Here is a 19,311-nt window from a genome sequence, read left to right as displayed (position 1 = left end):
AATATCACTGGTTTGCTCCTTTCTATATATAGGGTGCCTACATTCTGCATGGACTGCTTGCATACTTCTTATTAATTGAATTGCAGTTCCGGAGCCCCGTTCACAACATGAGCAGAACGTAACCCACGTCTGCGCATCTGTGTGTGCGCGGGTCGCGATTCACCACTTCTGTGCATGCACGTGACGCGATTCACCGCGTCTGCGCATGCGGCAAAACCCGGAAGTAACGCTTTCCAGTACTTCTGGGTCGCAACCTGAAAATGCTCAACCTGAAGCAAACATGCCAGGGAACTGCCATCGGTTCAGGAGGGAGAGAGGAAAAGCTGGATGGATTACAGAGAACCCCCAAAGATCGTGGAAAGCTGCTCCTCCTCAGCGGAGGAGAGTAACCACGCCTCCAGTGGAGAGGAGCTTCAGGGCTCGAAGGAGGCGAGGCATTGCCAGGACACCTTGCCTGGGCAAAGCGGGGAGGAGAAAGGTCCTCCGTTACTCACACCCTCCTTGCGCAGTAAGCTTTCGCACCGAGAAGGGGAGGCGCAGACTGGGCATTAAGAAATTACTTTGCTGGGGAAAGTTTAAGCCCCGTCCACTCACGGATTCTGCCAGTGAATGAGTCAGCCACGGGAGAGTGGCGCTCCGGACAGATAAAGTTTATTTTGCATTAAAAGCAAGGCTTCACAGCCAAGCAGGGGGGTATTTGCCTGCTTGCTCTCGAACAACCCCTTGGAAACCTAACAAAACACAACACGAGGTATGACTGTATCTGAAAAATTTATCAGCATGCCGAATCTTAAACAACATTTATATGGCATGCATAGATCCCACTCTCTCCAGACAGCCTGTCATTATGGCTATGCAGTCTCATACTATTAAGTACCTCATTTTAAAAAACACACACAAAACCTTGCAAAGAATTACGCTTCGGCCATAAAGATTTAACATTTCCAGGATTGATTCTCAATCATGTAATGCCACAAAATCAGCTGCCAGGCTAATGCGGGAAAGAGAAGGCGAAAGGAATGAAACAAACCTGGTTAGTGGACTGGCTTATCTTGTTAGACGAAACATTTTCTTTCAGCACAGCAGCGACAAGATGGCCCACCGTCTACGAAGGAAACACAAATTGCCGTGTTATGTTCCTTATCGGGGCCCTGTGGCGGCAACTTGAGACGTCCTGCAGTGCCAAATGGCTGCAACAGGTAATAAAGAAATGGACTCCAGGATACCCTTGCAAAGTCAGACAGGGTGGCTAGTGGTCTTACAGGGTCACAACCAAGCATCCTCTGCAACTTTGCACATTGCAACCTGCTTCAAGGCGCTTCTAGAAAACAGGCTTGATTACTGTAACTCGCTCTATGTGGGGCTGCCCTTGAAGCTGACCCAGAAACTCCAGCAGGTGCAGAATGCCGTGGCGAGGCTCCTTACGGGGTCCTTGCCATGGGATCACATTCATCCAGTGCTTTGCTAGCTGCACTGGCTCTTGGTGGAGTGCAGGGTCAGGTTCAAGGTGTGGTTTTGACCTTTAAAGCCCTATGTGACCTAGGATCCACATCCCTATGGTACCGCCTCTCCTGGTATGCCCCGCAGAGGACCTTAAGGTCCACAAATGACAACGCTTTGGAGGTCCCAAGTCACAAGGTGGTTAGATTGGTCTCAACTAGGACCAGGGCCTTTTCAATACTGGCCCTGACTTGGTGGAACGCTCTGTCACAAGAGACTAGGGCCCTGCGGGACTTGACATCTATCCACAGGGCCTGCAAGACAGAGCTGTTCCGCCTGGACTTTGGTTTGGACTCAGTCTGACCCTTATGTTTCCATCCCCTTATGGTCTTAAGTTATCGGCTACTTTTAAAATGAGGCTGCATTTTAAATTGCATTTTAACCTGTATTTTAAATTGTCCCCCCCCCCCATTATGTTTTTACTGTAATTTTACTGGTGTTAGCCGCCCTGAGCCCGGCTCTGGCCGGGGAGGGCAGGGTATAAATAAATTATTTTATTATTATTATTAAGGAGGCCCCAAACAACCACTTGGCCTATTTGCTGAATCAGTGCAGTCATCGTTGCCTGGTGCTGACTTATGGAAACTAAAGCTGGCAGAGGGACCACAGTTCAGTGGGTCAATCTCTGGCATCTCGCTTTTCAAAATGCCTCAGGAGCAGGTGCTGAGAACAGGAGCTTTCCCCCCAAGCCTGGGAGATCCTGCCAGGGAGAGTGGATAGTCTTGGGCTACCCAGACTGCTCATCTAACCTGCTGTAAAGGGAGCTCCCTATGTTCCTAAAAGGGATGCAGGTGGCGCTGTGGGTTAAACCACAGAGCCTAGGACTTGCCGATCAGAAGGTCGGCGGTTTGAATTTCCGCCCCTGCTCCTGCCAACCTAGCAGTTTGAAAGCATGTCAAAGTACAAGTAGATAAATAGGTACTGCTCCAGCGGGAAGGTAAACGGCGTTTCCGTGCGCTGCTCTGGTTCGCCAGAAGCGGCTTAGTCATGCTGGCGACATGACCCGGAAGCTGTACGCTGGCTCCCTCGGCCAATAAAGCGAGATGAGCGCCACAACCCCAAAGTCGGTCACAACTGGACCTAATAGTCAGGGGTCCCTTTATGTTCCTAAAGCTACAGGTGCAAAGGAAACTGGTCCACAGAGAATCAACAAGTGAAAAAAGGATGCCTTAAGGGTGTAGGAAGTGAGGTCCCCCAGGGATCTGCATGGGGACGGGTGCTTTTTCACTTATTCATAAATGAGTGAGGTGGCTGGGTTTGCTGATGGCATCAAATTGTCCAGGTGGGGGAAACAAAAAGGGGAAAGTATGCTGTTTCTTACCTGTGACTGTATAAGGGTGTTAGGGAAATCAAGTCTCTTTCTGATTTCTTCTGACATGGCTCTTTCTTCCACCTGCTACCCATTCAGCTTCTGCAAACAGAGACAATCGAAGCACATCAACAAGGGCTAAGAATCCAAAGTCCAACTGTTAAGCAGATTGTAGTCATCCTAGCACCTTACCCTCCCCATCAATGCTTTGAAATATCACACACTTTCCTTCCTCCTGTTATTCTCTCTCTCTTTTAAAACGACACAAAACCAAACATGCACAATACATATAATCTGATGGCAGCCAAAATAATCAGAAAATCAAACGGTAATGAAAGCCAGTTTTGTACATCTTTCTTCTGAAGGAGCTTTTCTGTTTAGATGACTGTTGGATGGGTGCATTTCAGATACTCATTCTGTTCCCAGGATCCCCAGATCAGGATCCTGTCCTCCTCTTGCATTTGCTCACAAATACGATTATATGTTGTTGTTGTTGTTGTTGTTGTTGTTTAGTCGTTTAGTCATGCCAGACTCTTCATGACCCCCTGGACCAGAGCACGCCAGGCACTCCTGTCTTCCATTGCCTCCTGCAGTTTGGTCAAACTCATGCTGGTAGCTTCGGAAACACTGTCCAACCATCTCGTCCTCTGTCGTCCCCTTCTCCTTGTGCCCTCCATCTTTCCTAACATTAGGGTCTTTTCCAGGGAGTCTTCTCTTCTCATGAGGTGGCCAAAGTCTTGGAGCCTCAGCTTCACGATCTGTCCTTCCAGTGAGCACTCAGGGCTGATTTCCTTCAGAATGAATAGATTTGATCTTCTTGCAGTCGACGGAACTCTCAAGAGTCACCTCCAGCACCAGAATTCAAAAGCATCCATTCTTCGGCGATCAGCCTTCTTTATGGTCCAGCTCTCACTTCCATACATCACTACTTTAACTATAACTATAGCTTTAACTATATGGACCTTTGTTGGCAAGGTGATGTCTCTGCTTTTTAAGATGTTGTCTAGGTTTGTCATTGCTTTCCTCCCAAGAAGCAGGCGTCTTTTAATTTTGTGACTGCTGTCACCATCTGCAGTGATCATGGAGCCCAAGAAAGTAAAATCTCTCACTACCTCCATTTCTTCCCCTTCTATTTGCCAGGAGGTGATGGGACCAGTGGCCATGATCTTCGTTTTTTTGATGTTGAGCTTCAGACCATATTTTGTGCTCTCTTCTTTCACCCTCCTTAAAAGGTTCTTTAATTCCTCCTCACTTTCTGCCATCAAGGTTGTGTCATCTGCATATCTGAGGTTGTTGATATTTCTTCTGGCAATCTTAATTCCGTCGTTGGATTCATCCAGCCCAACCTTTCGCATGATGAATTCTGCATATAAATTAAATAAGCAGGGAGACAATATACAGCCTTGTCGTACTCCTTTCCCAATTTTGAACCAATCAGTTGTTCCATATCCAGTTCTAACTGTAGCTTCTTGTCCCACATAGAGATTTCTCAGGAAACAGATGAGGTGATCAGGCACTCCCATTTCTTTAAGAGCTTGCCATAGTTTGCTGTGGTCGACACAGTCAAAGGCTTTTGCATAATCAATGAAGCAGAAGTAGATGTCTTTTCTGGAACTCTCTAGCTTTCTCCATAATCCAGCGCGTATAATCTCTATAATTTCTCCATAATCCAACGATTATATGCATTGATCCAACTGGAAGCATGATTATTCCCCAGCCCCTTTTATGGACGATTCTCTTTACATCAATCTCATGGCTGAAATCGAGGCTCGGTATTTGGCGGCGAGGTATCAGTACACCAATGGGAGCTCCCAGCAACCTCAAACTGACCTGCTTCCCAGTCGGGTGCAATGAGGTTCTCTGGCCACGCACCCCAAAAGCCCCACAAAGGACTTAATGAGAAGCCTCTTGAATGGGGAACTCTAACGAGATCCACATACTGTAATGAAAACTGGTCAGCATATGGGAAGAGTAACTCATCTAGACATTATAGTAGTAGAAACTCACACTTCTATAGCCTAAAAGTAAGCACTTTATCGATCTGCCACCTCCTGCATTTCCCTCCAGGCAATGGCCTGATGTACAGAATCTGTCCCAGACAAAAGTCAGTTGTCAACGAGACATTTCCATTACACTTTTGCACATAGAAAACTGAAAAGCATCAAGGTCCTTGAACGTCTTTGATGATCTCCAAATACTTGCGAGCGCTACTGCATGATACTCTGTGGCAGGGATAGGAAACCTGTGGCCCTCCAGATGTGGCAGGACTCCAGATGTTTCCAGATGGGAGCTGTAGTCCAGCAACATCTGGGGGCACAGTTCCTCATTCTTGCTCTATACCTGAAGGAGCGTCTCCACCCCCAACGTTCTGCCCGGACACTGAGGTCCAGCGCCAAGGGCCTTCTGGCGGTTCCCTCACTGCGAGAAGCCAAGTTACAGAGGACCAGGCAGAGGGCCTTCTCTGTGATGGCACCCACCCTGTGGAACACCCTCCCACCAGATGTCAAGGAAATAAAGAACTATCTGACATTTAGAAGACATCTGAAGGCAGCCCTGTTCAGGGAAGTTTTTAATGTTTGACATTTTAATGTATTTTTAATCTTTGTTGGAAGCCGCCCAGAGTGGCTGGGGAAGCCCAGCCAGATGGGTGGGGTACAAATAATAAATTACAATTACTATGTCATCGTAGGATCCTCGGTTATACAGTTCCTGGTTAGGTAAATGTAAAGGGACCCCTAACCATTAGGTCCAGTCATGGCCGACTCTGGGGTTGCGGCGCTCATCTCGCTTTATTGGCCGAGGGAACTGGCGTACAGCTTCTGGGTCATGTGGCCAGCATGACTAAGCTGCTTCTGGCGAACCAGAGCAGCACACGGAAATGTTGTTTACCTTCCCGCCAGAGCGGTACCTATTTATCTACTTGCACTTTGATGTGCTTTCAAACTGCTAGGTTGGCAGGAGCAGGGACCGAGCAACGGGAGCTCACCCCGTCGCGGGGATTCGAACCACCGACCTTCTGATCGGCAAGCCCTAGGCTCTGTGGTTTAATCCACAGCGCCACCCACGTCCCTGGTTATGCTTTGTTTATTTATGTAAAAGCCTTTGCAAACAGTTTGAAGCATCTCTGGGCAGCGTCTTCAAGACTAAGTACATACTCTGAACGTATGGCTGACTCACACACGGTCATTGAAATGGCTGTAGAGAGTTCTCACCCCAATGATCTGTACATGCAGGGTTCCCTATGGACTTGCTCGAGAAGCAGGGGCCCCGGCCCCAAGGAGTTGACTCCTGGAGCCCAAGGCATGCCACCGTATTCCCAAGTGCATGTCCCTCTCTCTAAATCAGGCTTTCCAAAACTTGGGTCTCCCTGCATTTTTCCTGCATTGCAGGGCGTTGGCCTTTGGGACCCTTCCTATGGTTTTTTTTTAAAAAAATACAGTGGTACCTCGCAAGACGAATGCCTCGTAAGATTAAAAACTCGCAAGACGAAAGAGTTTTTCGGTTTTTGAGTTGCTTCGCAAGACGAATTTCCCTATGGGCTTGCTTCGCAAGACGAAAACGTCTTGCAAGTTTGTTGCCTTTTTTGAGCCTTTTTTGAGGTTTTTGAAGACTTTGGTGATTTTTGAAGCTTTTCCAAAACTTCATTTGCAGCCATTTGGTAAGTTAAACTTTTAAAACTTTTTTGGGGGTTTTTGGATTTTGGGTTGGAATCCGTGCTTCGCAAGACGAAAAAATTCGCAGAACGGATTAATTTCGTCTTGCGAGGTACCACTGTAATAATAATTCAGACACCATAATTGAAAGTTAAAAAGTACATAATTATACGTAAATAAAAGAGAGAGAAAGAGAAACAGAACCTGTGTAGAAGGCAAAGTAAAGGTAGGGGAGGAACCCCAAAACTGTACGCTTTGCAAAGTTGTTATTGCACTTTACCAGATCTTAACCTATTACAGTATTTGTAAGAATGGATTCCCAACATCATTGAACGTGTCCATGGCAAGTCTGCGTTTATATGCAAGTTGTTCATATGTTGCAAGTTTGTAGAAGTCTCCAATCCAATCGCAGAAAGGAGCCGCTGCGTTTTTATTTTTCCAATTAATCAGTATCAAGTCTTTTTGCCATGCTTTAGGGCGTAGGAAAGTCTACTCGTATTGCCCTTTTGTAAGGTTCCACGTGCTGGGCATATAATTCAAAAAGATATTGTATGAACTCCCATCATCTCTAGCTAGCAGGGCCAGCGGGATGATGGGACTCCCGAAACAGCTGGAGACTCAAGTTTGGGAGAAACACTCAATGGCCGGGTCTGTATCAGCCCCTGTCCCAGGAAAGTCTGGAGACTGGCCTGCCCCCTCCCTATTCCGAGGCTGCCCTCCTTGCTCCGTGGTTAGAACCCTGCAAGGATTACCCCGTGGCTAGAACCCACAGACAGAACTCCGAAATCGGCACCCCGCAGTTTAGAACCCTGCAATTAGTGCCCCGCGGTTATTACCCCGCGGTTAGAACCCCGGGGTCAGTGACCTGCGGCGGTTAGAACCCCGCGGCCGCCAACGTTCCGAGGCGCGGCTCACCTGTCAAGCAGCAGCAGCAACTTCGCAGCGTGGCGACTGGCCGGAGCGGCGCAGCCGCAGTAGCGTCCCCCTCTCTCTCCCCGCCCCGCCGTGCGACCGGCGACAAATCAGGGCAAGGTAAGGGCACGTCGGCTTCTCTGTTGGTCGCGAGCATGCTCGCAGCCGGGGAGCATGCGCATTAGGCACCAGGGGGCTCGAAGGCCGCCCGGAGGGGGAGGGGCGGGAAGAATCGGCTCAGAGAGGAGAGGATACTTTTAATGAAGAATAAATAACAAATATTTACTGTAAACTGTAAGCACCTGAAAAAAACACTAGCAGGATTGTAGCAACTCTTGTAATGTAACAAGAACTAAGGATATAATGGAGGTTTTTAAAAAATAAAAATGGAGAAGAAGGAACTCCAAGGATTCGAGGAATCCCTTGTTTGTGATGTTAATTCATATTTCAATGCAAACTTTAATTGTAAAACCAAATAAAAACCTATATGGAAAAAAAGAAATAGAATCTTAGAGTTGGAAGGGACCTCTGAGGGTCATCTAGTCCAACCCCCTGCGATGCAGGAATCTCAGCTCAAGCATCCCTGGCTGGTGGCCAAACAAACTCATCTTGAAATCCTCCAAGGAAGGAGAGTCCACCACCTCTCGAGGGAGACCTTTCCACTTTCAAACAGCTCTTTCCCTTCCTGATGTTTAGTTGGAATCTCCTTCCTTGTAACTTGAAGCCATGGGTTCGAGTCCTACCCTCCAGAGCAGGAGAAAACAACATTGCTCCCTCTTCCGTGTGACATCCCTTCAGATATCTCCTCTCAGTCTCCTCTTTTCTAGGCTAAACATACCTAGCTCCTTCAACCGTTCCTCATCAGGCTTGGTTTCCATAGTAACATAGTAGAACATCACACACATATATACACACACACACCTATTTCTGTTCCTGTGTTTGAAAGCCAGTGTCCTCAAAGGTCTATCCAGGTCATCAGTTAAGATTTGCTGTTTTAAAATTACGAATTTCAAAGCAAGAAATAGCTTTTCTTTCTTTTCTGGTTTCATTCTGGCTGGGGATTAGTTTCCAGGTCTAATTCAAAGGCCCAGTGTCGACCTATAAAGCCTTACGTGGCTGAGGACCTCAACGCCTTAAGAGCCGCCTCTCCCTAAACTGACCAACCCAGACCCTGAACGTGTCCTTGGAGGCCCTTCTCTATGTCCCCCCCACCCCAGAGAGGTTTGGAGAGTGGCAGCAAGAGAGCAGGGGCTTTTCTGTGGTGGCCCCCCAATGGGGAAACGCTCTCCCCAGAGAGGCTCGCCTGACTCCATCATAACATGGCTTTAGGCGCCAGGCAAAAACATTCCCCTTTACCCAGGCCCACGGCTAGTAAATAATCTATGGGCTGTAAAAGTGTGGGGGAAACAACTATTATTATGACAACTATTTTATTATTAGGCTGTTTGTCAGTATGCTTTCTACTACGTTTTTATCATTGATGTTCTGTAATGTATTTTTAATGTAGTACACCGTCCTGGGAGCTTTTGATAAAGGGTGGTATACAAATGGAATTAGTAATAATAACAATTCACACAATAATAATAATAATAGGTTATTGTTCCCATTTTGCAGGTGGAATGGAAAAAACTGCAGCTTCCCCAAGCTTCCATTTGCTCACCATCGATCACAGGTTATAACGCTCAACTGGAGTATTGTTGTGAGTTTGGGGCATGGGTAGGCAAACTAAGGCCCAGGGCCGGATCCGGCCCAATTGCCTTCTAAATCCAGCCTGCGGACAGTCTGGAAATCAGCGTGTTTTTACATGAGTAGAATCTGTCCTTCTATTTAATATGCATCTCTGGGTTATTTGTGGGGTCTGCCTGGTGTTTTTACATGGGTAGAATGTGTGCTTTTATTTAAAATTCATCTCTGGGTTATTTGTGAGGCATAGGAATTTGCCCCCCCCCCCAAATATATATATATATATATATATATATATATATATATATATACACTCTGGCCCCCCACAGTGGACTGGTGAAAAGGTTTGCTGGTTTGGGGGTTTGGACAGGGAAGGGTAAAATAAGGCCAGGATGGCGGCTTAACAGGTGGTCAGAAATAGGAGAAGCATCCTGGACTGTTTGGAACAGGAGCAAGCCTCCTCTTTCCCCCTCCCTAGTGCTATCTAGGTCTGAGAGAAAAAAGGAACAAATGAAAATTGCAGTTTGAGTTGGCTAGAGTTGAGCTTAGTTTTGCACCCTGCTGGCTCGTGGGGACTCGTTTTAATTTTGTCCTCATCCTCTTCCCTGACGAGATCTGCAAAGGCAACACACCTTGGGGAAAGCTGTCAGGCAGTGCCATCCCTGTTTGGGGAAGCTTTTAATGTTTGATGCCTTCCTGTATTTTAATATTTTGTTGGAAGCCACCCAGAGTGGCTGGGGAAGCCCAGCCAAATGGGCGGTGTACAGTCATTTTGTTGTTGTTGTTTAGTCGTTTAGTCGTGTCTGACTCTTCGTGACCCCATGGACCAGAGCAAGCCAGGCACTCGGGTTAAATGTGCTTCAGGCTGAGCGTTTTCAAGTTACGTTCTGCGGTGACCCGGAAGTAACAGAGCGCGTTACTTCCGGGTTTCGACGCTCGCGCATGCGCAGACGCTCAAAATGACATCACGTGCATGTGCAGAAGCGGCAAAACGCAGCATGCACAGTCACGTCTTACGTTCCATTCAGGATGTGAACGGGGCTCCGGAATAGATCCTGTTCGCATCCAGAGGTACCACTGTATAAATAATATATTATTATTATTATTATTATTATTATTATTATTATTATTATTATTATTATCCTTCCCCTCTAAGTAAGAATAGAGGCAGCTGGGGGCTGGCAGAGCACAGGCTGGAATTTGGGGGGCAGTGCCCCATTTGCTCTGCTGATTTTTGGGGTTCTGGGTTCTGTTAAAAAAAGAGTGTCTCTTTTGGGGGATCAAATGTGGGAGAAGCGGATTATAGCAGGAAACTTTTGTGGCGTGGTTTTGAAAAGTGTAAGCTGTTGTTAAAATTGCAACTTAGGCATGAGCTCACTAGGTGGTGTTAGGAAAAAAGCACCTCCTCCTCGGTTTTAATTTGCCACTTGTAATTTGGAAGGTAATAGTACATCCCAATTCTTCGGCTGATCGCCGAAAAATTGATGCTTTTGAATTATGGTCTGGAGGAGACTCTTGAGAGTCCCATGGACTGCAAGAAGATCAAACATATCCATTCTTAAGGAAATCAGCCCTGAGTGCTCACTGGAAGGACAGATCCTGAAGCTGAGGCTCCAAGTCTTTGGCCACCTCATGAGAAGAGAAGACTCCCTGGAAAAGACTCTGATGCCGGGAAAGATGGAGGGCACAAGGTGAAGGGGACGACAGAGGACGAGATGGTTGGACAGTGTTCTGGAAGCTACCAGCATGAGTTTGACTAAACTGCAGGAGGCAGTGGAAGACAGGAGTGCCTGGCATGCTCTGGTCCATGGGGTCACGAAGAGTTGGACACAACTAAACGACTAAACAACAACAACAAGTACATCCCACCTTGCGGGATTGGTACTGAAATAATGTGTGTGAAATACTTTGCATGCCTGAAATACGCTACAAAAATGGCAAGCAATAATAGTACTGCAAGACAAACAAAATATTGCACGTTATTTGTTAAAAAAAAAAAAATTACACACAGCCTGCCAAATGATTCTGTGGTGGTGGCTTCCAGTAAAAACAACAACAGTGGAATAAAATAAAATGATCCCCATAGAACATGTACATCAAATCCCAGTTATTTACAACATAGTATAATCAGTACGGATTATTACGAGTCCATGCATAACTTCAGAGGTTTGTGACCATACACTTCACTGCTGCGTAGCCTAGACTTGGGAAATAAAGAACTCCTACCCAGCAGAGAGCAAGTGTCAGCTGTTCTTTATGAATGCTATTTCTTCATAATTGCTCTCAGCACATTGCCACCTTTCGAATGTCTGAAAGGAGTACATCAAGTGTCATTCTGGATCACTACCCCACATAAAACCCCAAGGAGGATGAGAGGGAAGACTCGGAAGTGTTGCAATGGGCAGTTTTGTGAAGGAAAAATAGAGCTTATATTCAGAAGAAAACTATTCACTCAGCTGAAGGTGCCTGCTTGTAACCTGTCTCTAACTTTTCTAACATGGTTTCCAGTCCAGTGATGGGAAATATATAAGTCTGATATTTTGGATTAAGTGGTATAAACATTGCAGAATAAAAATGAACGAATGCAGAGCGAATTCATGAATGAATGAATGGTGTTTATGATATATAATGATGCTGATAGGAGACTTTGAAAAGGGGCTGCCAGTCGGAGAAAGACAAAACCAGGCTAGATAGGTAGACCTATGGTCTGACTCAATGTAGTAAGGAAGCTTTGTGTGTTCGTATTCCCTGAAATATCGCTTGATGTAAAATTGTAGTTAACAAAATAATCCGTGAGCATGAATAGGAGTGACATAGTTTAGAATTTATTATAGGAATCAGTCAAAGTAAACCTTTCCACTTAAACAAATATTTAGTTTAAAGCTCTAAATCCAGGCACTAAAATGTAAATTGACCAAAAGAGCTTTCATTATTACTATGATTAAGGGTAATTTAAAACACAGTAAACTTTTAGGTACAGCCATTTTTAACCTAAACTGCAGTTGGCTGTATAAGACTGAAATCTACACAAGCGGTGGCCTTCATGCGGACAGCTGGCAGAAACCGTTGCACACATTACATATCATTAGGGGATGAAAAAGCTTTTATAGAAACCTGTAACTAAGTCCCCTCTCCACACTGCAGTATCACTGCTGGGAAGGCTAGAGTGTCACTAAAGTCATGATTTGCTAGGAAAGAAGATGCATTTTCCTGTTTTGGTTAGGAAAATCATCCATGGAGAGTTTAGAGAAGAAGCTCTTTACTTGGACCATGGTGTCCTTACACTCATTCACACAGAGCACCATTTCCCCAAATACGGTCACATTTGTTGTTGTTTAGTCGTTTGGTTGTGTCCGACTTTGTGACCCCATGGACCAGAGCACGCCAGGCACTCCTGTCTTCCACTGCCTCCCGCAGTTTGGTCAAACTCATGCTGGTAGCTTCAACAACACTATCCAACCATCTCGTCCTCTGTCGTCCCCTTCTCCTTGAGCCCTCCATCTTTCCCAACATCAGGGTCTTTTCCAGGGAGTCTTCTCTTCTCATGAGGTGGCCAAAGTATTGGAGCCTCAGCTTCGGGATCTGTCCTTCCACTGAGCACTCTGGGCTGATTTCCTTCAGAATGGAGAGGTTTGATCTTCTTGCAGTCCATGGGACTCTCAAGAGTCTCCTCCAGCACCAGAATTCAAAAGCATCAATTCTTTGGCAATCAGCCTTCTTCATGGTCCAGCTCTCACTTCCAATCATCACTACTGGGAAAACCATAGCTTGAACTATACGGACCTTTGTAGGCAAGGTGATGTCTCTGCTTTTTAAGATGCTGTCTAGGTTTGTCATTGCTTTTCTCCCAAGAAGCAGGTGTCTTTTAATTTCGTGGCTGCTCTCACCATCTGCAGTGATCATGGAGCCCAAGAAAATAAAATCTCTCACTGCCTCCATTTCTTCCCCTTCTATTTGCCAGGAGGTGATGGGCCCAGTGGCCATGATTTTCATTTTTTTGATGTTGAGCTTACACACACAATAACATGGGTCCAATTGCATGGACTTTCTCAGTGTGAAATTGCCACCCACCCACCACCAGGGGAAAAATAGAATCGCAACTGCTCAATTCACACAGCAGCACAGGATTGCATTACAGCAAGTCAGCCTCATGCCGTGAGCTGGGTATGAAAAAAAACAGTCTGGAGAAAAAGGCATAGCAGTCAACTCCAGCTTTACTAAGGGTACAGCTAGAATCCTAGAATTGCAGAGTTGGAAGGGACCGGATGATCAGTCCAACTCTCCACAAGGCAGGAATATGCAGCAGATCAAACCTGCAACCTTGGCGTTGTCAGCACCATGCTGTAACCAACGGAGCTATCCAGGCTCAACTGAACCTGGGTTCTCCTGAATCTCTGGAGAGCAGGCAGGAGAAATAGCCTAATCCCTTATGCCAGAGGATCTTTATACCTGAAGGAGCGTCTCCACCTCCAGCATTCTGCCCGGACACTGAGGTCCAGCGCTGAGGGCCTTCTGGCGGTTCCCTCACTGTGAGAAGCCAAGTTACAGGGAACCAGGCAGGGACTGATGTACTAGGTACCTCAGACATGGAACTTTCATTTTAAAAAAACCCCAAAGGAAGTCTTTAGGTTTCTTAGAAAGAAAGTTACGAAGCAAAATGTGTAGGTACCTTTTTAAGTTAGATTAGCCAGCCTGGCTGCTCCCGGCTTTCATGGTAGCAGACAGAAGTTCAACAGGTTAAGCCTTTTTCCAGTATGGAAATACAATTATGTGGAAAGCTTCGCCTCTTCCCATTTTGTCTGCCAGACGTTTTATCACTAGTTGAGTTCTTACATTCTTGGTTGTATGCAAATATGGAACTATAAAATCAAATTGTACATCTGTTAATCCTATCCTGAATCCAGATTCTTATTTCTAAGAGTCTCAGGTCTCTGAATAAAAGTACCACTACTGATCATATATGTGTGATTCCTATTAGCTGGCTGTTCCGGAGTGGCAACATTACAACCAGTCATGAATAGTGACCCTGTTCATTTCTGAACAAGGCAATGGCTTCTACATTACAACTTGGACATTTTTGAAAAGACAATAGAGTGGGTATACTCCTTTCCATTATTTTCCAGTATTTTTGCACAAAGTAAAATGCACTCTAAACATTTCGATGGAAAGAGAGGTTGACGGTGTTGATCATTTGCTAGGATAGCATTTCTCTCTTGACTCCCATCAGAAATGGCTTACATTTTCCTGTTTTAATTGAGACGTGTGATGAGAAATCTTGTTTTTCTCCCATCTAAATAAATAGAATTACACCATGGTGTGTCACTATTGCCCACCAACATAATAACAATGTGAATAACACAGTAGCAAGTTTCCAAATATCAATGACATCCTAATCCCAACGGGCTTCAGCTAAATGACATGGAGACAATCTGCCTAAGATGTTCTATTCTGGCAAAAGAAAAAGATGTGAAAGCCAGCCTGGGGATTGGGGGGGGGCGGGGAGAGAGAGGAATGAAGATAAAATCATGCAAGATGTTGAAATGATGAATATAAGCTTTCATGCAAATATTGCAGTGCAGACTGTCATTTTCATAATCAAGATTTTGAGTTCTACAAATCCATGCTTAAGAAAGCCAAACTTACACTTTGAATGGGATAAATCAGTGTTCAGTAGAAAAAAGCACTTTCTATTTTGTTTTGCTTTTTAATATAAAGGACAAATAATCTCTGAATGAGGAAGATTTGAGCATTCCATATTTAGCACTAGTTCAAATGATCAGTTTGATATCTGCACAATGCTCCCAGAATGCCTCTAGTGATGCGTTCACATCAATAATGGCTTAGAAGAACCTGGGTTTCCATAGATACAGATGCTGCTTTTTGGCAGCAACTTGTATGATAATCATAACCCTCTTTTCATAGTCATGCTGATAAGAAGCACAATATTTAAAAGTAAACTATCCATGTCTTTGGGACGCAGGTGGCGCTGTGGGTTAAAGCCTCAGCGCCTAGGACTTGCCGATCAAAAGGTCGGCGGTTCGAATCCCTGCGGCGGGGTGCGCTCCCGCTGCTCGGTCCCAGCGCCTGCCAACCTAGCAGTTCGAAAGCACCTCCGGGTGCAAGTAGATAAATAGGGACCGCTTACCAGCGGGAAGGTAAACGGCGTTTCCGTGTGCGGCTCTGGCTCGCCAGATGCAGCTTTGTCACGCTGGCCACGTGACCCGGAAGTGTCTCCGGACAGCGCTGGCCCCTTGCCTCTTGAGTGAGATGGGCGCACAACCCCAGAGTCTGTCAAGACTGGCCTGTACGGGCAGGGGTACCTTTACCTTTTTTATCCATGTCTTTGGCTAATGACCAAATTCCTATCTCATTTCTATTGCCTTTTTCATAAAATTCGTTTTTCATCATTTAAATACATGCAATTTCATATCTTAATTTCCATCACAATTTTTGTATACGGAGGTATAAAACTGAATATTTGAATAATAATAATTATCTTTGCAGTATTCAGCAAAGAGATGGCAGCTAGCTTCGAAACTATTCCACCTCTTTAATTTTTGTATGGTTCTCATTCAATAAGCTAACTGGTTCTTATGGTCAAATCCCACATTTTGTCCCTCCCTCACTTATATTATCTATCTCAGCATAATATTAATTTAAGCAGGAAATTTCCAAAATAAGTACTGTGACCTAGGCAGTTCAGACATACAGTGGCAAATAGAGTGGGCATACTCCTTTGACCAAATGCCATGGGCAAATGACCAAATGCCATGGGCAAATGACCAAATGCCATGGGCAAATTTCAAAATATCTTTGTGATTGCAAGACTTCTGATTTTTAAAGGTTTTATATATTTTTTTTTTTTTTAAAAAAACATTTATCAAGGGAAAGCTGTGAAATGTCCAAAATTCCTCAAGGTAAGCCAGAGCTTGTGAGTGAATTTGGGTGGGATGGAGACTTAAGGAACTTAGCAAGAGGTAAAAGAGTTTTTGAGGTTTGTGTCATCGTCTCTTGAACCCTTAAGAAATGTCAAGTACATGTTAGACTCCGATGTAAATATCAGGTTTCCCTTTATGTGCAAAATGTCCCTTTAAGAAACAGTTGTAGGGCGTGTCCACACCAGACTTTACTGTGTGTTTGCACCTGTTTGCATTCCCATTTGTGTAGTCCACATGAGATTCCCCTCAAACAATACCAATATTGATGCTTCCTTCCCAGCCCCCATAAATTCAGTTTACCAATACAGTAGTACCTCGGGTTACATACGCTTCAGGTTACATACGCTTCAGGTTACAGATTCTGCTAACCCAGAAATAGTGCTTCAGGTTAAGAACTTTGCTTTAGGATGAGAACAGAAATTGTGCTCCGGCGGCACGGCAGCAGCAGGAGGCCCCATTAGCTGAAGTGGTGCTTCAGGTTAAGAACAGTTTCAGGTTAAGAACGGATCTCCGGAACGAATTAAGTACTTAACCCGAGATACCACTGTACAGGGATAATATGATAAATTAGGGGAAATCAGGCTCTAAATCACTCCCACCTGGGGTTGCAGATGAGTTGTTCCGGAGTTTGGGAATGGGTAGATCAAATGTCACTTTCTGCCACCCCCCTTTCTGCTCCCTCTACTTCCTCACAGCTTTCATTTCTTTTCCAACTGTGCTCCTAAACCATTTCTGGCACTCTCCTTAACTTTTTTATTTTCTCATTGATCCTTTAGATTTGCACAAAACCAAAAACCTGCACAAACAAGAAATGTTTAATGTGGTTTGCTTGTGCACTTTCCTGGTTTTGTGCAAATCTGAGGGATCGAAACAAAATAAAATAAAATACCAGTACACTGGATATTGCACAGTTCTCTGCACACATGCCCTGTCGATACTTCATCATCATGACACAAGCGTCCTCAAACTTTTTCATATATTTTTTATAATATTTCTTATTGATTTTAACATACAAATTATAAAATGTACCACGAAACTTATCACTTATACAATCTTTTTAGACTTCCATCAGACCTCTGATAATCCACCGTTTTATCCACTTCTTATGCATTTCTTAACTTTATATTGCCTTTAAATCTCTTAACAAATTATCCTTTCCTTTATCTGTTTTTACAATACTTCCAATAATACTCCTCACAGAACTTCTTGTAAACCTACAAATGCCATCTGGTCTTCACAAATACTTTTGAAATAGTCTGTAAATTTACTCCAGTCTTCCATGAATTTCTGGTCCTGCCAGTTTCGAATTCTTCCTGTTAATTTATCTAATTCTGCATAGTCCATTAACTTCATCCTCCATTCTTCAATCATCGGTAATTATTCTTGCTTCCATTTTTGGGTTAATAGGCGTCCTCGGACTTTTTCAGCAGGGGGCCAGTCAATTGTCCTTCAGACCTTGTGGGGGGCTGGACTATATTTTGGGGGGGAAATGAACGAGGGATGATGAGCAGCTCGCAAAAGGGCTCCGGAAAGGGGCTGCTTTAAATGGTGGCCACTTGAGAGGGGCGCTCAGCCAACTGCGGCTCCTGTGTCTTGTGAGCGGCAGGGGCTCGCGGCGGGGGGGGGGGGGGCAGGATGATGAGCAGAGCGCGAAAGGGCTCTGGAGAGGGGCTGTCACCAACAAAGCCCAGCCTCCTTCCTCCTCTAGGCAGGGCGGGGAGAAACCAGGAGGAATGAGGGAGGGAGGAGGCACCGTTGCTGCCACTGTGTGAGGGAGAGGGAAAGAATGTGTGTGCTGGCAACCCATGCGGCCATTTCCGGACCGTCCGCAGGCCGTATTTAAATAAATAAATAAATTTTATTTATACCCCGCCCTCCCCAGCCAGAGCCAGGCTCAGGGTGGCTAACACCAGTAAAATTACAATAAAAACATAGGGGGGGGGAACCAATTTAAAATACAGGTTAAAATGCAATTTAAAATGCAGCCTCATTTTAAAAGTAGCCCATAGATCAAGACCATAAGGGGAGGGAAACATAAGGGTCAGACTGAGTCCAAGCCAAAGGCCAGGTGGAACAGCTCTGCCTTGCAGGCCCTGTGGAAAGAAGTCAAGTCCCGCAGGGCCCTAGTCTCTTGTGACAGAGCGTTCCACCAAGTCGGGGCCAGTGCTGAAAAGGCCCTGGCTCTAGTTGAGACCAATCTAACCACCTTGCGACTTGGGACCTCCAAAATGTTGTCATTTGTGGACCTTAAGGTCCTCCACGGGGCATACCAGGAGAGGTGGTCCCGTAGAAGACAATTGGGCCTGATCCGGCCCGCGGCCCTTAGTTTGCCGACCCATGTCATAACAGAATCAACAGATTAGAAAGCAGGGATACACACGAAAGGGAACGTCTGTTGGTATGAATGGGAAAGGCTGAAGTAGCTCCTCATATACAAATTTAGATGTCTATGAGTGTGGACTACTACGAACTAATTTGAATGTTGGAAAGTGGATTAATAGGTAAATATTGATCAAATGTGGATAAGCCCTTAGTCAATGGTGTGTTCTGTTCTGCAGTGGTGGTGACAATCATACCTGGCTATCGGGAGGTTTTAAAGCATTTCGAGGGAACAGGAGGCAGCAGAAATGGGTAACATTGCGAAATGCTGAGTTATAGTGGCGGGGAGTTCTGTAGGATACAAAAATTAAAGAAGCACAAATATACAAACTGGTGTTTATAAAAAGGGGGACCAAGGGCATAATTTCCCCATAGACGGTGCCATAAATGGGATCTATTTCCCTGTACCCCACTTTCTCCTAGGGCTACTTTTTGAGAAAGAAAACAAACATGGGGAGCAGTTCCAATTATAGAACTGTGTAACATTTAGTTTGACTCCTAATTGGCTCTGTGGGTTGGAGCCAGAGGTTTTCTAATTCTGCTACCTGAGACCTTCTAATTAAAGATCCCTGGTTGGACCATTCTCAAAGGGCTAGGGGAGGTTTGCAGGGCATAGAAATGTGAGGCTGCTGTTTACTCTTAAAAGCAGGAGAACCACAGAGGCTGATCCATTTTCCCAACAGCAGAAGCTTCTCAAGTCTCTTCTGTACTTAGCATTTAATTCAGCAAATAATTGGGATAATTAACTTAGGTAGAGAGCTACTAATTACGTTTAAACTAGCCTAGCATAAAAGTGTCATCAGAATCAGGTCAGAATGACTTTCTGTCAGTCGCATATTTGCAATTACTGAAGCAAATGAATTATTTGAGCCACGTTTGTGTTTGTTTTACTAGGTTTTCTCCGGAGCATAGATGTTCTCGAGGCAATGAAAAGTCA

General features: G+C 45.1%; 2 protein-coding genes across 7 annotated transcripts in view; one reads left to right on the top strand and one right to left on the bottom strand.

Moving 5' to 3' along the window:
• Positions 1-7,459, bottom strand: part of FOCAD (focadhesin) — a 135,126-nt gene extending 127,667 nt beyond the window's left edge. The window contains exons 1-3 of one of the 2 annotated variants that reach the window (XM_083718244.1): positions 7,378-7,459; positions 2,822-2,911; positions 1,031-1,105 (exon numbers count right to left, since the gene is read on the bottom strand). In XM_083718244.1, the coding sequence (XP_083574370.1) occupies positions 1,031-1,105; positions 2,822-2,878 (132 nt within the window). In that variant the 5' untranslated portion in view covers positions 2,879-2,911; positions 7,378-7,459. Of the gene's footprint in view, positions 1-1,030; positions 1,106-2,821; positions 2,912-6,742; positions 6,966-7,377 lie in introns of those variants that run through there. The other variant, XM_083718245.1, reaches the window with a different exon arrangement.
• Positions 7,458-19,311, top strand: part of MLLT3 (MLLT3 super elongation complex subunit) — a 144,410-nt gene continuing 132,556 nt past the window's right edge. Inside the window, exons 1-2 of one of the 5 annotated variants that reach the window (XM_083719068.1) lie at positions 7,458-7,494; positions 8,989-9,046. In XM_083719068.1, the coding sequence (XP_083575194.1) occupies positions 8,994-9,046 (53 nt within the window). In that variant the 5' untranslated portion in view covers positions 7,458-7,494; positions 8,989-8,993. Of the gene's footprint in view, positions 7,495-8,293; positions 8,346-8,988; positions 9,074-19,311 lie in introns of those variants that run through there. The other 4 variants (XM_083719065.1, XM_083719067.1, XM_083719074.1 and 1 more) reach the window with 4 other exon arrangements.

Source organism: Podarcis gaigeae (genome assembly GCF_964106915.1).
Source record: "Podarcis gaigeae genome assembly, chromosome: 17".
NCBI lineage: Eukaryota > Metazoa > Chordata > Lepidosauria > Squamata > Lacertidae > Podarcis > Podarcis gaigeae.
Note: the sequence above shows the minus strand (reverse complement) of the source record. Positions and strands in the feature narration are given on the sequence as shown.